This window comes from Corvus cornix, chromosome 2, assembly GCF_000738735.6.
Source record: "Corvus cornix cornix isolate S_Up_H32 chromosome 2, ASM73873v5, whole genome shotgun sequence".
Classification (NCBI taxonomy): Eukaryota; Metazoa; Chordata; class Aves; order Passeriformes; family Corvidae; genus Corvus; species Corvus cornix.
This window is the reverse complement of record NC_046333.1, coordinates 58043295-58061068: the sequence shown is the minus strand read 5'-3', so window position 1 is coordinate 58061068 and position 17774 is coordinate 58043295. Positions and strand designations below refer to the sequence as shown.

Sequence of the window (17774 nt, the reverse complement as noted above, 5' to 3'; positions counted from 1 at the left end):
TTGGTTTTTTATTTTTTGTAGGAGGTTATTACATTTTTATCTCTCCAAATCAATAAACTTCCTGTTAAAAATCTGTATTTTCTGTACTGCCCTTGGACATCACCAGTAGGTTGTCCATCACATCAAGAAGATTCATGCAGGAAGGATAAATTACTGATCCAAGGAAATGGACAACACAGTGCCATGGGCATTGGCAGACAATTTGCCTTGCATGGTGCAAACCGCAGCATGAACGGTGGCTGTGTGCCTTGTGGAGGCAAAAATGTCAAACTTCTCCCCACTGTAGCATTAGCCTGCCTTTGGATATGGCATGAGTGTCTGCCTGTGTGTGTTGCAGGTTTGTGTCCCAGCCATTGTCACCAGGCTGGCTTTGCCTCATAGGAGGTGACATTTCGCCTAATTTTCTCACAGACTCTGTAGTGACCAGGTTCAATTTTAGAGCAGAAGTGGGTAAATGTGCTGCTCAGACTTATGGATTGCATATGTTAGAAGAGCAGTCTGATTTCCTCTCATCTTACACCGAACCATTCCCCAGTAGCTGGCAAAGGCCAGTGTGGAGGTTTGATCTGCTGAGATGGGCAATTATTGCTTTTGAGAGAACAGAGAGAGGCTCTATTAGCTACAGGAAGCCAATAACTCTTCACAAAACACCCTTGATGTTCTGGACTGAGCTGTAGTTGATGCTAATTTGAGCTCCTAAGGGAAGTCTTAATTTTCATATGGGACCAGAATATTTTTGGGGAAAAAAAAGAAGATTTTTTTTTTTCAGCTTTTGTCTCACTGCTACAGATACCAGTAGATAAGGGAGACAACCCCAGTCCTTCAGGGAGTGTTTCCAAGAGCAGAATAAAAGAAGATATGATGACTATGTTTAGTCTTTTGGTGGTCTTAGATCTCCCACATACTGTGATTTCTTCTTTTATACAGTGTATTTCATTACAGCACCTGCTATAAAACAGCTTAGTACATGTCAAACCCAGCATGATTTCAGCCTTAGCACTATAGTGAGGCAACAGCAGTAAACTTCTTGTCCAAAGGTACATGTGCTCCAAAAAAAAATTGACCTTGGAGGACTCCACAGGACACCTGTAGTGTCCTGACTCTCAGTACAGAACCATAGAATCACAGACTCATTAAGGCTGGAGATGACCTCCAAGTTCATTTAGTCCAACCTTTGACCGAACACCACCATGCCAACTAAACCATAGCATTGACTGCCACATCCAGTGGTTTCTTGAACACTTCTGTTCTCAGAATTTGTAGCTTTAAGTATCCATACAGGGATCAAACCCACAACCTTGGTGTTATTAGCACCGTGCTCTAACCACCTCAGATAATCTCATGCATCAAGTGCTTGGAAAAAAACTGTCTTCATTTAAAGAAGTGAAAATAAATTTTATTAGCTTAAGTTAATTTTATTTACTGGTTTGAATTGACTTACATTATAATGATAGGAACATAAGTACAACATAAAAAATACCTCCCAAATGCTAGCATATAGAAATTAATGTTTTGTAGTGTTAAGAATTGGTCCCTGAGACTGAGATCAGAGTTGTGTTTCTATTACCACCAGAATTACCATGAGCTGTAGTAGATCACTGAGTTGAATTGATTTGACCAAATAGAGTAGAATTTGTTTCTGACTTGTATTTTCCCCAGAAAATAATTTAGAGCTGTTTTTCTTATATTTTTCTTTTCTAGATCTGTATGCATAATTTTTTCCCATGGATTTATTACAGAATAAATTAATTTGAAGGTACTGTCATGGGACATTTATTTGATTCTCATTAGGAAGATCAAAACACACTTTTGAGCCACAGACTGGATTCTTAGTATGAAAAAATGTTCCTTCTGGTTGCAAAGACATGGTTTTGCAAACTAATGGAGCCTGAGATTCTATTTCTGGTATATATTAGCTACATTTTCTGGGAACAAACCAATTTGTGTAATTACTCCAAATTCCTTCCACAGCTAGAAGTCTGTACAACTCCCTACTGATAGTCTTTTCAGTATTATTCCCACATTCATGCACTTATTCCAGTTATATCTTTTACAGGAATACTACTTCAAGTATTCTCTTTAGAGAGTATTTTATTGCTTATAAGGTTTTAGATCATCCATATAGTTTGATTGTTAGTTTTGTTATTTGCTTACTGGAGTCTCTCTTTGTTTACTTCTTATTCATATATTCCTGAAAGGCTTAAGCAGTTCCATGATCTGTAGTGGGGGTCACCCTACAGACTGAAAGAAACAAAATCTCAAGTGAAGAGAGCTTAAAATAGCCAAGATACAGGAAATAAACAGGTGTAGAAAAGGAGGATAGAATGGAGAAAATGAGCCAAGGTTTCAGGAAAAACAAAGTATGATGTAGTCTCTCTGAAATCAAATAAGTTTAGGATATTGGTGGCTAATATATTTGTGAGTACAAAGCAGAAATTAAAACAATTTCCTTTTCACAGATACTTGATCTGTGTCCCAAGTTCTTGATAGTCATGAGAAATGCTGGTCCAAAGGTAATGGGTCATACAGCTGCTGCCAGACACACCTTGTTGTAGCCTGGTATGGGTCAGCCACAGAGCTTCTTACCAATGTGAGACAGGGAGTCAAACATTACCTGTGTGGCACCAGTTTTCCTTCAGGCATCCGAGCAGAGAGGTGCCCATGGTGGGCAGCATGGTGGTTACTGTGCAGGTCAGCGTGGTGAAGGTGTTCTGTGTCTGCCCCAAAGACAAAGACACCAAGGTGGATGGGCAGTGGAGGTGGCTGCAGTCACTGCAGCAAGTGGAAGGAAAAAGTGGTATGTGAAAGAGAGAAAATAACGAGATTGAAAGAAATTGGGGGAAGAAAAGGTGCCACACTTCTAATGGACGAAATGCCGCAGGGATTCTCTTGCGGAGCGAAGGAACGAGCCTGGCAAGCAGTGTCAGAGTCGCAGTGTGTGGGGTCAGCGGCTGCATTCTCTGCAGTGCTGTTGCTGTGGCGGCAGCGGGAGCTGCCCCAGGTGCTCTGCACTGCGCGCCCTGGGGTCCAACAGAGAAGATCTTGGGGAGCAAATAACAATTTCCACTGACCAGGCTGAGTCAAGTCTGTTTCCCTGCAGGCAGCCATGCTCTAACAAACAGGCTCCTATACTCTCTTAAGGAGTGCACCTCAAACCAGAGGCTTCCATACATTGTAGCTGCTTTTAGCAATAGTTTCCCCATCTTGTAGAAAAGAGAACAGGATTTCCCGATCAAACCACAAAACTACCAACATAGCCTACATACTTTTTTACCTTTAGCCCTATCTTGATTAATTTTTTTTCATATTTGAAAAATAAAATCCAAAAGCGTTTAATGTCAGATGTCTGAAATGACTGTGCTATGCATCATGCAAGTGACTGCTGGCTTCTGAAAAAGCTGTAATTGTAATGCCTTTCCCTCCCTGTAGTAAATGGACATAAATATTCACAGGGCTGGATATACTGGGCTAGGTAGATTATTCATTCATTTGCTGGAAGAAGTATTTGCAAATAAATGCTATTAAAAAAAAAACCCACTGAAAATCTCCTTCATAGTCCTTTAACCAATGTTAGTGCATTACAACATAACTGAATTTGACGAGGCAATAATAGGTAAGTTCTTCTGAAGAGTAGATGGAAGTGAGAATTTAAGGGATGTTTGAATTGTTTTCCTAATTTTGCATACAAATATTGACATTGTGCAATACTGAATACATTTATTGCATGTGCAGTAGGGCTTACATCCCTATCAGTGAAACCAGGGCGGATTTTCTGAGTAAAGTCTGCTGGATTTTATTTGAAAGGTGTACATTTAATTTGTAGAAGAGAAGAGGCAAATACTTATTTTCATTGTATTCCTTTACTGCTTAGTTATTCTTAGGGTTTCCATTAGTTTTGGAGTGCTAGGAACTGCTTCTGATTTGGTCTTTTTTTTTCAATCAAGCATTATTATTATTTGGTAAGCATACCTTTCTCCTCAGAAGAAGGAAATTGCCTTACCCTCAGAGCAGAGTTCATCCTGTCTGATGTAGTCATGTGCAGAGCAGATGTTGAGTCAAAGCCCCCTACTTCCAACTCTTTTTCTAGTCAATGAACAAAGATGAGCACTTTCTCACTTCTGGAGAAATTTGTCTCTGAAATGCATCTCAGGATGTCAGGGGTTTCACACTGAAATTGTGAAATACACCATTTGGTGTGAAGTGTCAGGATGATGATGTTTGTCTAAGTACCAAACCATGGATCAAAGAAGGTGGGATGAACTCTTGGTGCCATGTCAATGGCTTGGCAATGTGTTTGTGAAAAAGCAGTCTTTGACAGGATGGAGTGTCATACTGTGGGATGTCCCATGGATTTAAAGTCTCAATTTCCAATTTCAGGGAGGAGAACATTGCTATTATCAGGGAAAAATTCGAGGAAATCCTGTATCATTTGTTGCCTTGTCAACATGCCATGGATTACAGTAAGTCTGCTGTTTTGTTTTTACTGACCTTTGTTTATTACTCTTTTAAGCAAAATCAAGTTGTTTATACTAAAATAACATATGTATATAGTAAAATAAGTGCTATTTCTTTTCCTACTAGTTTGTCACCAATATTAGGTAATCAGCAATCTTCAGAATTTCCTCTTTTTTCTAAACTGAGGACTTGTGGCAGTGGCCAGGTATTGTTTTAAGATAATTTATTACAGAGATAGCAGAGTAGAAAGAAGTAGCTGAAAACATCCTATTCTGCAAGAATAAAAACAATGCCAGTGAATAATTTGGAAATTGTGTTCTTTTCTTGTTGTTATAATGATGCATATTTTATTTCTTTTCTAGTCTCTTTACAAAGAAAATGTCAATTTAGAATTTATCTTGCACTATCCATAGTTTTTAGCAGAATTTCTGGTCTTGAGCTGTGTGTATGGGGTAATACATTGGATACAGTAAAATCTTGAAAAAATCTAGAAGAAAAGGTATAAGAGGGTGCAGTAATTTTTCTTCGAAGCACATAATTTTACTGATGATATAATTAAAGCCTCTGTCAGCTGAGGGTTACATGAAGCTGTGTATGTATTGTATAGCTTTTGGATGTGTCTACTTTTGGCACTATTGAATGATGCTAGTCAGGTTTTCAGATCAACCAAGTGCCTGTTGCATCTGGGAATTACAGGATCTCAGCACTTCTAATACTGACATCAGCTTGAAAAGTCATGGCAGCAAGTGAGCCTGTGTGGAGATCAAATGAGCTTCACCTTTTTCTGTGGAAGCAGGGTTTAGCTGATGGAATTCTTCTTCAGCCTATTGTCTATCTGCAACTATTGTATAGTTCTGGTACCAGTCGTAGAAGTACTTTTATTTGAGTAGTGTCTTCCTTCTATAGTTGTGTGTTCTTTGTTATGAAGGGGAGAATGCATGCAGACGACTTGTCATCCTTGAACTTGTCTGATTAACAGCTGTGCAGCTCAAGAAACTTGAGTCCAGTTTCAAGTATGGACAGTGAGCCTAAAAATAGTAGCTTCCTAATGCATCCTGAGCCACTGCATGGCTTCCATTAGCAGTGATCCATTAGGTCTTGGCCCCTGCTAACTCCTAGGAGTAAAAGCAGGAAGGAAGGAGAGCCTGCCTATGTCTTTCCCTGCCCTCTTTTTGTGGGTTTATGCTTAAAACTGACTGTTCTGCTGCTCTGTATTCTTAAATGGCCTGATACCCAAATTGGTCCCTTCTAAAGTTACATGATGAATGATGCATTTTTTTCATTGTATAATTTAGTTCTCTCTTGAGAAGTATCTCCCCATCTCCTCCCCCACCATTTTTTTCCCCCCTGATAAAATAAAGTTTCAGCTGAGTTCCTTCACCCAAGTTTACTCTAATCAGGCTGGTATTTCAAGCATCCAGTATGAGAAAGTAATGTTTCCTGAGCTGTATTAAACTGACATTCTCTGACACTGCATTTCCATCAATACAACTAGCTCCTACACAGTCGATTTTAAATGAGAAGTAATTATTAGAAACTCACACTGGCAATCAGAGTTCCTTAGCTTCAAGCACAGTTTGGAGCATCTTGCTGAAATAAGAGTAGCTGGGAGAGTTGTCTTCTGTAAGGTCTGCAGGGCAGGAGCTTTGCTTTCATGAATTTTAGGAAGTACATGAGATAGAACAGATGCCTTTAAGAGAATAACAAGCTTCATCTTTCTAAAGGTCATGCCAATCTCCTCTTTTGAGTATGAGTACCTCTAGATCTCAGCCAGTAACAGCAGAATTTTTCATACATGTGAAAAAACGCTGGGATTTTTTAATCATATGTTACGAGTTCTTCTGTTGGTAATGTCTGCTTTGTGTCCTTCCTTTTATTAAATTTATCACATGACTGGCTGACAGAGTACATGAAGTTACGGTCGCCTTCTTAGTGACTTGGCTAATGACAAGTGTATCTCTGCAACCTTAACTTCGAGCAAGCCATTTTGCTTGGATTTTTGTTTTGTTTGTTTGCTGTGGGATATGCGGTAACCACGGTTTCCTATGAGTTAACCCACGGAAGCCTTAGAACGCAAACGCCGGCGGTTGCTGGGATGTGGGTGAGCTGAGGTGAGGCACGGCTTGCGGCCCGGGCTGGCCGGCGAGGGCACAGGCAGCGGGCACGGCTGGGATCTTGCTGCCGGCTGGCGGTGAACGTAAAAACTGCTGCTGTGAATTCGGCTGTCACGGCTACAAATGTGATTGTCGGAAGAATACACACCACCAAAACGCAGGCTTTTGAAATGTTTTGCTGTTGTTTTCTCTCTAACACACCCGTGAGCGTGTGGTTTATTCAGAGCATACTGGGCTGTGGTAGCTGGTCGGAAAAGAGCCGTGAATGCTCTGAGTGGGCAGGTCAGGTCTGTAGGTCAGCCGTGACTCTTATTCTTGTCACTGTGGAGTGACTTGATCAGAGGTCAGTGCTGCTGGGAGCAGCAGTCTCACGAGAAGCTCTTCGCTGACAGCAGACTGTGCTTAACTAAAGTTGCAATTAGAGGGACGGAAAGTTTTGCCTGATGAGGAGCTACAGGATCTTCCCCAATCTTATCTTATTCCCAGGCAAAGAAGCTTCAACAGGTGCTTGAATATTTTGCTTAAACTGTATAAGACAGTATTTATTTCTAAAGAATAGGCACAGGTAATTTGAAAGGTGAAGGAGCTTTACATTGTAGTTATGCTCACACTTCATATATGTTACACAGTCAGTAAACCAGGTTACTTCTGTGAATGTCAATTTTGCTGATTAAAAAAAAGTGCTGCATAAGAAAAAAAGAAAAGTATCTGCTTCTGTTGCTTATAATTCCTGTTTGTTTTGGGTGTTTTTAACCATAATGTAAGTAAATAAATGATCTCTGTTTTATGCTGTTGTTGTTGTGCGCTATGTGCCAAGTTTGAACTTACAGTTCATGTTTAGGGCCAAGCTTAAACACCTTAGTAATGGCCCTTTGAAAGGGACATGCTGACACAGCCTAATGCCAACCATGTGTGTATGCCACTGCAATAAAGGCAAAATTACTTAAACAATGTTCTGGTTTGGTTGAAGATCAGAATGCATTTCTATAGGAATTTTTTTTTACTTTTACTTTGTTTTTTTGCTCTTACAGAATAATATTTGTATCAACACTTTTAAAATGAAACACTAAGGAAAGAGTTAATAAAAAACCCCATTAAAACCTAAGGATAATTTAATTCAATTCAACAACATTTTTATTTGGGGAAACCTATGCATATATGTTCCAAATATGTGTGTTCCTTAAGACAGGGAACCCTTATTTATCTGTTGCAGGTAGCTATCTCTTGCATGGGAGTGGAAGTTTTGAACTGGATTTTCAGTTGGTAAATTAGTCCATTTTGTGGTGTTTGTATATGTTGTAGTGAAGGTTTGTGGAAGAAAGAAGTCTGATTCACCACAGGAGAAAATCTTTCTTGCTGAAGTGAAGAAACAAAAGAGTGATCCAGAATTACATTCAGTTCCTGAAACCATTTTTAACTCTTCCTTGTCCAGATATTTAAATTTTTAAAGTATATTAACTTTAAGAAGTTACTTCCATGTTGCACTAGTATTTGTTTATTAAATCTGTATTTATATTTTCCTGCTCTTGACAGTGGGATGTTCTATGATGGAAATCATACTTACCTTATTGAGCCAGATGAAAACTACACTTCAGATGTAAGTAGAACTTAGAGTAGTCCTGCTGTGTTTGCTGAGTACAGTCATCCATAGGTACAGGGTAGCCATAAGGCCGTGGGACCAAAGGGTCATCCCCTCATTCCCAACTCATTTACTTCGTATGTGAGACTCCATCTTCACAGACAAAAGCAGACCTCCAAATCTGAGGCAGTGGTGGGTCTATATGTCTGTGCTCTGTAACACTTGGCTGTAGAGCAATACAGCACCAGAGGAGGGTCCCTTGGAGCCAGCAGCAGAAGCTGTGAGTGCCCTGTCCCCTTCTCTGGCACTTCCTGCTCTGGGTTTGTTGTATCACTCTCCTCCTGGGTCATCCTTGACTCCAGTTCAGCAGCTCCTGTGACTCTCATTGACTCTCTCCCCGAGCAGCTCTGGGAGCCTAGTTTAGGCCTAGCTCTAAGTGTGCTCAGCCACTGTGTCTGAGGTACTCAGATATAAAAAGTGATTAACTGTGGCATTACCCATCACACTGCAGTTGGGAAAAGAGGACTGTAGAGTAATGGTGCCTTGCAACTTCCATGTTCACTGGTGTATGTTTTGGGTAAGAAGAACCTTTGGAATTGTCTGTTTAATGCTCATGAGATGGATTGATTTTTCCTGGTTTAATATGGGCAATATTTACTATTTCAGGATGACTTCCATTTCCACTCTGTTTACAAATCCAAGTTGTTTGAATTTCCTTCAGTTGACCTGCCATCTGGTATGATATTTTAATATTCATGACTTATTAAATGTTTTAGTCTAAGGCCAAATTTGTTGATTGTATTTGATAGGTCATATTCTGTTAGTATATTGTTTCATTATATATACCTTCTTTTTCCCAATTAAATAAAAAGGCACTGAAAAAAACCCATTTTGAAACAGTGAAAGCACGGGAAAAGAACCTGAAGTGATGAAAAAACCCTGAATCCAGGAAATGAAACCTCTCCTAGAGCTTCATGTTATGATACATGTTTCTCTTAACAAGTTATGTGGTCTGTGGGCTGGATTATGTGCTAGTAGTTGTAGAAAGGAAAGGACTGAGGTAGCCTAGAGATGATGAAAATAAACACCACATTGACGATGGTTGGTAACTCTTCATGGCTTTTTCCTGTTTTGAGATACAGGGTGAGTGCCATGATGTGAGCATAAGCCTGGGAGAGAAGAAGTTGCCAAAGGTCGTTGCTGTTCAGTGACTCTCCTCTCCAGTCTGATCAGCATTTTTCACAGTGCTGGCTATGATGAGGGCCATGCATTTTAGTGCAAATGAATTTGGAGGCAGAAGTGGATTCAAGTGCTTGTAGTGATGAATGCCCATATTGTGTGTGGAGGGAGAAAGGTTTTTTAAAAAAATGGGTTTTCATCTGAGAGGTCAGCTTGTTAATTGAAGCTAAAATTGCAGTATTTATTACATATTCCCATTCTGTCAAGGATTTGTCAGTTTCACAGATGCGTTTTTCTGCTCTACTGTACATATCCTAGATAAATGTAACTGTCCTTCATAGACACTGACATTTTGGTAGAAACCACTTCTAGACTAATTTCTTCAGGAGAGTTACAGATGTTTGGTCATCTTGTTACAAACTGTTTGTCCTATATCAGTCCAAAAGTTTGTTTTTATATATATATATATATATAGATATATATTATATAGATATAGATAACAAACTTTTGGGTCTGAGATCTTGGGTGTGAGTACTGCACATAGATGGGTCCATCCCTGGAGCACAGTTTGTGCAGATTTGCCAGTTGTTAAGCAAAGTAGAATCATTCAGGAAGCTAATGAGAAAAGTGGGAAAAAAGAGGGAAATTGCTACAATTGGGTTGCCTTAATTTCAGTTCTGAGAAAGGAATCTGTCTGAATCTAAATGAAGCAGTGTACCAGCTTGGTGCCTCCTGTCCTGTGATGATGATTGCCCGGGCGAGGTGGAGGCAGTGTTGGGATGGAGGGACATGAGCACAAAGGGCTTGTGCAGTGTAAGACATTGACTTCTGTGTCACAAAACTTCCTATGTACCTGCACCTTAAGCACTTACCATGCTTACTACCTGTGCTTGCAGAGATGGTGGTGTAATGAGAACAATTTATTGAACATAAGGTCAAATAATAAAGTGCATCTTCCGTCACATTTTCTTGAGGACATATAATTCAAAAGATTGGAAATAATGCAACCAATGCTGAGTTTAAAATAAATCTTCTGTCTCATGTTGTTAAACTAAGAGACTGCTAGCGCTGGTACTTGCTAGGTACCTATAAACTGTTTTATAAGATTTCCTAATAGTGAAGCTTTCTGTTTTCAAGATTTTGGAATAAAACTGTTTTCTGCTTTTAAAATTACAAAAAGGGATTAATTGCAAGTAAATGCCCTGGTTTCACCTCCACCAAAGCTTCTTGATTTTCAAAAAACTGTCAAACTAGGGCTTCAGGGTCTTGTTTTGTTTGTTTATTTGTTTTTCCTCAAAAATCCAGACATGCTAGTACACTTTTGATTTTACTATAGATAACAAATAAATAGTTGCTGGCTTTGCTGTACAAAACCCAGCATGTGACATAATTGAACATGTTGCCATTTAGATTGAAGTAGAATCACAGGATTGTAGAAAACATTAAAAAGGAAATTCAGTTGCAGAGTGCTAGTCTTCTCAATTATACAAGTATTTGTAATGTGGATAAGAGGTACACGGTGCTAATCTTCCATCACTTTATGTTTAGGATCCCATGTAGGAGAAATAAACTTTAATTCACAGTCTACTCTTCTGCATGCCCATACTTGTTTTTGTAAAATTGTTTGAAAAAGTGTTTCTGATGTTTTTAGTGACAATTACAGTAGATTTATTATATTATATCCTCATTAGGAAACACACCATTTTTCTTTGTTTCTGATTATTCAATTTTGTAAGTCATCCTCCATGCACAATCACACTCTAGAGGATGAGAGCTCCACCAGTATCTCTGCCCCTTCCCTGCCAGTCTGGAGAGGTCTGACTGCTGTCTTGACTTGACTTTTTTTTCTTTAAATAATATTTGCAGTTAATTGCTAATAGTATTGTTGTGATTGATTTTTTGAAAGTACTACAACAAAATTATTATTAGCAGTAGCAAGCACTGTGCTGGGGTGGTATGTCATCAGTATTTCTTACATTCCTTACTACTCTCATAATTTATCAATTTGACTGGCCTAAGGAGATTTTCCTTGAAGCCAAGATTTTTCTCTTATCTTTAAAAGAGCATGTGTGTAAGGTAAGATTTCCACTCAGCATTTCCGCTGCATTAGGAATGGACTGGATAGATCACCAGCTTCAATATCAGTGTTAGAAAGGGAAAAAATTCAAATAATAGGGATTACTCAGTATCAGTGATAGTAAAAGCACACTCTATGATATCACAGTTTAATAGCAATGTACTTTATACATTCTTTTGCTCCCTGGATATTAAAAAAAACACAAGCTGTTGCAGAAAAGAATTTATTATACTGTGCTTTGCAATGGTCTGAGGAATAATGAGGATTTTAAATAAGCAAAGCTTGGACAGATGACTTGGCACGCTTAGAGCATTTGACTTTATATTTAGTGGACTGTATTTTTTCTCACCATCTCTGTTGAGGTCTACAATGCCCTGGCATAATGTAGTGGGTTAGACCTGAGTTGATGGTTAAATAATAATATGTTATCAAAGGTGCTGTTTTTCAAATAATACATAACAGATGTCCTTTTCTTTTGAGGTCACATGAAAAATATGTAGATATGACACTTAGGAACGTGGTTTAGGGGGACTTGGCAGTATTAGGTTTATGGTTGGACTAGATTTTAGCAGTTTTTTCCAAGCAAAATGATTCTATGATTTTGTGAATCTTTGTTACATTTTTTTCAATGTAATATATTCCCATCAAAATATCTGCTAGACACTCTCAACTATCAACATTCCCCGTGATTTTGCTGGTCATGTTCTTTTGCCTGAGGGCCCTTGGCTAGAAATGCACCCTGTGTGGGTTTATCCATCTTGTGAATTATAAGGCTGTGTTAATGTGTGTTAATGTGTTAATGGTAATGGCTGCATCATTTCCCTCTAGAGATGACTGACTTCCGATTGTGGGTAAAACAATCACATTTGCTGGTAAAGTTATCTGAGACCCTGTATATACATACTGTAAATTATTATTTTATTGATTGAAAAGTGTCGTGTTTACCAGTTTCATAACCCATGTTACAAAACCAAAAATGACAGGTTGAGATCCAGTTGTGTAGCGCTAGAACACCGTCTAAACTAATTAACGTACATAAAGCATAATCAAAAACATTGTAAAAAAGTTTTCAAGATTTAATATCACTGCAAGCTCAAGTGTCTGCAGGTCTTTAAGCAATAAAGCTTTGGGTTTGATTTAATTTATTTTTGGTCTGTTTTCTAAAGAAAGTCCTCAAGCACGCTGGTGTAACCATGAAAACATTTTTAAGCAGAGAGCCTGTGATTGTCCAGGTTGCTCCATGAGAAGATACCTGCAAACCTCATGTACCAAAATTCATGTGCCCATTTTACCCAAGACAATACCAGTTAGTCATGCTTCGTTTTCCTGGTTTGCGTTATTAGTAATTTGCCACTCCTGGTTAAGATTATCACTTAGGCCTGGCAATGACTTGTCAGATGGGCAACTCAGGTTTGTGTTTTAAGATTCTGCTGATATGGCAGCCCTGTGAAATTCCTATCAGCATGGTTTTTAATCCTATTTTTGAACCTCATACAGAAATTGTACAATTAAGATACAGCAGGAAGTGAAGCTGTGAGAAACTTTCCTGTCTCACCAGCAAAACTGAACTTGTGAGGAATTTGTAACACAACCAGAAGTTGTGTACAAAGATATGTGAACTGGAAGTCCCTTAATTTACACAGCTCCATAAACTCTATAGCACTATAGGAGTGCTCTGTAAACCCTAGAGGACTATTTACTTCTCTGCAGGACTGGTAAAATCTCTCTGGAACACTGAAAGAAGTTTTCAGTTCCTGGAAACTGAAATAATGTCCAAAGCTGCAGAAAGCACAAAAGAGGAAAAGCAGTAAAAGGAGTAAGACATTATTACAAACTCAGCAACTGCAAACATTTAATTTGCATGTCTCAAAGAAAGATCTTCTTGGGGTTATGCGAATAGCAAACACATTTATACAAGATAAGGAAAGAGGTTTATTTTGTATAAGGAAAAAAGAGGCAGGGACTATGAACCTAAAATTAAAGATGGAAAATTACTTCTTGGACATTTGAAAGGATGAGAGCAGGTGTTGTCTTCTGCTTAGTTTATAGTATGTCCTTTTCCATGAGTGGCTAGTAATAGATTTGGTGAAAAGGATTTGGCAAAAGAATAAACTGCTTGATGCTTATGATTAGAGGTTTAAGAAGCTAAAGACACAGAGGGATTAGCAGGGAGGATTATTGTATTGGTAAGTGAGTATTGCCAAAATCTCATAAGGTTTCTCCCAACTCTGACATATTTTGCTTTGTGAATATAATCGTCTTAAAGCATTAATTCTGCCTTCCATGCTCTTCTTATTAATTTAGGTAGATATTGCAAGAGCTCTGTGAATGTCTGCTGAATTCCCGAAAATGTGATTCACTCCATGGAAGCACTATGCTAATAATAGTTCATGCCCAGTGTTGTGAAGTTTTGGCATAGAACATCTGCTTTGCTTTCTGAAGCGTGACACCCACAGATCATCTGTTTCAACAGACCCAGATTATCACTAGTAGAGTTTTTTATAAGAGCCCTGTTACTGGGAAGCATCTGTAGCCTTGCCTCCCTTGTAGCTGGAAGCTTGTAAAAATGAGTTGTTCCTGCATCTGAAGAATGCCATACTACTGTCATGTTTCGTCAGGGTCACTAATTGATGGGCTATATTTTTGTAAATATTCAATGTATTTGTCTGTGTTTTCTGCTCAGAGTTCTGGCAGATGAATACTACATCACAGAACTTTGTTGTAAGGCCAAGACACAAAAGAAGGAAAAGGCAGGTATGTGCCAATATGCTTGTTTTTAAGGAATACGCCATCAAGTTTGCTTCATGTCTGCTGAGTTAATTTGTCCAGATGGAGTCCTGCTGCTCCTGCTGGTTTGGCATGAGATCTCTATATCAATACAGCTAATACAAAAAGAGGTATCTAATGTAGGCTAAACTTTGATGGGTTCTCTTGGACATTGCCTACCTGAAGAGTTAAGAAATTTTTAAATAACTGCTACATTGCAAATGAAAAAATAGGTAAAATATTTTTGCTCATTTTGAGTATAGTTTTATCAGAAACTCCCATTAATAAAACACATATATTTTTTTATGTTGCAATAGTGACAAGTAGCTAGTTTGTCCCACTTTATTTTGTTTCAAAATAAATATTCTAAACAGAGACTTCACTGTTTATTAAAGTGGGGAAGGCACTAAGTGCAGATGTTTGTTACCAGTTACACTCTCTCTGTATTGTTAGACCCTCTTAGAGTTACATTCTCTCCATAGGTTCGTCAGATTCCACGTAAAGTTGAAGAGGAAACAAAATACATTGAGTTGATGATTGTAAATGATCATCTAATGGTAAGACTGACGCATTTCAACATCTTACAATTATAATTAGCATCAAATTGTCTTAATTTATCCAGAGAGCATAACAATAAAGAACAATATAAGGCTGGAATAAATTCAGTATATCCTTAATAGAAGAGATTATGGTCTCATTAAACATTGATGAAGTTGGTTTTGAATTTTGGCAAGTTAATTTCGCCAAGAATGCAAGTAGGCCTGAGTATCAGAAAGAAGAGTCATAAAGTAACTAATGTCAGTGTGACTTAAGCTGATGATTTTCTTTCTGGCTTTCCTGAGCATTTGTCTTAGTTACAGCCACTCAGCAATCAATAGTGCAGTTATTTCAATTATGCAGCAGCTGTTGAGCGTGGGGAGATCAACAGTGACTAGATTTTTTGATACATCCCAGTCAATGTAGAGAAAATTACTTTGTTAAGCTTGTATACTTTCTCTGGGAGAATACAGTGGGGTTTTTAACATAGCAGAAAGAGACATAATAACAGTGAGTGTATTGAAGAAAAGCCAGTGGGAAAAGGCACAGATTTATGTCAGTGAAGATGGTTAATAACTAATGAAGGGAATATCAAAGGAAATGGTGAATTCTTCATCACTTGCAGTGTTCAAAGGTAACTTCAAACACAAACAATATGATTTGTTCTTGAAGTAACTGGATAAAGTTCAGCCTGGTAGTGCCCATCTGACTGGTGACATTAGATGATTTTATAGTCCCTTATGGCTTTGAAATCAAAATATTTCTGTGAATCTTGTCTACTTCTTCTGTAATATGCCGCACTTCTTTCAGGCACTACCTGAAATGGCAAAAATAGACATGAGAGTGTACAAGGAGTGCCTCTGTCCTTAGACAGTGTACTCCTCCACCAGCTCAGTTTGGTGAACATAGCAATACATTCTTGGATTAAAACTAATAATATTGGATGAAAATTGCCTTAATCAATGTAATTGTGTTTGATCCTAAAGACCTGAAGCCACAGCTTTTCCCTTGGGATCCTATCTATTGAGACAGGTTTTCTTCAAGGACAATGTTTCCTAATTTTGTCTGATCACAGCTGCTGCAAGAGTCAGTCCAGTTAGGAGTTTATTCTCTGAGGCAAGTGTTAGTGAATGTCCATGATCAAAGAAGCCAAATCATTTCCTCCTGCGAGAAGGAAATAGCATTTGCTATGGGCTTAACTTCCTTGGTTTTGGTGGTTTACCCCCCGCCCCATTCCTGCTTGAAAGGATGCCTTTCCTATGCCCTAGTTGTGGGGAATTTCTTCGTGCCCACTAAGAGATCCTAACTTCCAGAAAATATGGACAACTTTCATTCCAAAATCAAGCATCATGGGGCACGAGACGGTTAAACATTTCTGAAAATCTTGTGCGCTTTGTCCTAAATTCTTCTGAGATACCTGTGACTTTCATGCCCATCATGCTCATTCATAACTGTTTTTTCTGCAAATAGGAGTACCTGGACAGCTGTCTTCAGTGCCATTTTTATAGCATTTGCATTACAAATTTCAGTAAAGGTGCCATTGGAGTCTGATTGCTGAAGTGATTTGAACCAATTACTGTGGCTTTATTAGGAGTGTGAAACTGTACAAGAAGAAAACCAGAAAACAGCTTAAGAGAGAAAATTGAAAAAAAAAAACCCAGATCTGATAGATTAAAACATGGGTGCAGGCACTTCTGGGATAACACCTCTAAAGGAGTCTCAGCTATGGAAGTTTTTGTTGCTGATTTCTGCATTGGCATTTGTGATTAATTTAAAAATTTTCAAATAAAGATAATGAAGAACAACATGTTCCTGTTCTTGTAGCATTTTCCAGTAAAGATCCTAGGGTACTTTCTAAAGAGGAATTCATAGATCCTTACAACAGCTGTTGTAAAGTATATCAGTAATGTTCATTTCTGAAAAATTTTCCACTATGGTTTATTAACATTACATTCAGCACAGGAAACAAAACCTTGCACAGGGGTTTTATTGTTGATGTTGTTTTTTACTTTGTGGTGTTTTGGAAATGGACCCTGTTTTTCTGAAATCTATACCTGTCACTGGTCTGTGCTTGTTTCACAGTGTAAAAAGCACCGTTTGTCAGTCGGCCATACCAACAGCTATGCTAAATCAGTTGTGAACATGGCAGATTTAGTAAGTATCACTCAACTATATGTTCTTTTGTGTGTGAGATGAGTCATAAGATTCTCCTGACGATCGATGCAAGAACTGTCAGCTCGTGATATAATAGTGATAATGTATATGAGATCACAAATTTTCACTAGAACCACAGTCAGTCACCTATAAAGCCTTTCTCTAACTTAAAGCATCCGACAGGGGTTTTTGTGGCTTTAAAATTTTAGGTATCTTGCTGGATCGGTCCCTTGAGTCTGAGTTTTAAAGAGCACCTTAGATAGGACAGTTTCTAGCACAGGATCCCTGTGTTGACAGCATCAAACTCAAAAGATAATCTGAAATTCTAATGCATTAAAATTTCTCCAGAAAAAGTGCACTTGAGTAAATGAGTTAGAATAGGGACATGCAGGTGGACTATGTGGATTATATTTATGGTGCTACATCAGATGAGCTGCTGGCTCTTGCACCTCACCCCAAGTACTAATAGAAAAAGAAAAGTAATACTAGAATAAGAAAATGCTTGAAAGTATTTTGTGTGTAGTGTTAACCCAGCATTGAAAGGATGGCCCTTTTTTTGTGATTCAGCCAGCATGAGTTGAAATACTCCTGTAGATGTATACAACAGTGAAAAATATGGTTTTATAGATCATTATTCCGCATAAGAGAGCCCCTGTGTGTCATTGGGTGAGCTGGATGTTATAAAAGACCCATTAATTTCAAATCTTTGCACTATTTGGAATGTAGTAATTTTTCAAAAATCCCATCTTTCTTCTATGCAGCTCTGCCTGTGTAGGATGTTCAAGGGATCTTTTTGAAGGCTAAGAGAACTGATTGAAGTATTAAGCCTAAAATTTTGGGTTTACTGTTTTTTTTATGTTCTTTTGTTGGTTTTAAGGGAGATAAAAACACTTATGAGAACCTAAAGTGTGCT

At 38.3% G+C, this 17774-nt stretch overlaps 1 protein-coding gene across 13 annotated transcripts in view; it reads left to right on the top strand.

The window, feature by feature from the left end:
- Nucleotides 1–17774, top strand: part of ADAM22 (ADAM metallopeptidase domain 22) — a 128964-nt gene that overhangs the window by 67936 nt on the left and 43254 nt on the right. For all 13 annotated transcript variants that reach the window (XM_039548960.1, XM_039548959.1, XM_039548958.1 and 10 more), the window contains exons 5-10: nucleotides 4378–4460; nucleotides 8103–8166; nucleotides 8815–8884; nucleotides 14088–14158; nucleotides 14653–14727; nucleotides 16790–16861. In XM_039548960.1, coding sequence (XP_039404894.1) covers nucleotides 4378–4460; nucleotides 8103–8166; nucleotides 8815–8884; nucleotides 14088–14158; nucleotides 14653–14727; nucleotides 16790–16861 — 435 coding nt within the window. The remainder of the gene's footprint in view (nucleotides 1–4377; nucleotides 4461–8102; nucleotides 8167–8814; nucleotides 8885–14087; nucleotides 14159–14652; nucleotides 14728–16789; nucleotides 16862–17774) is intronic.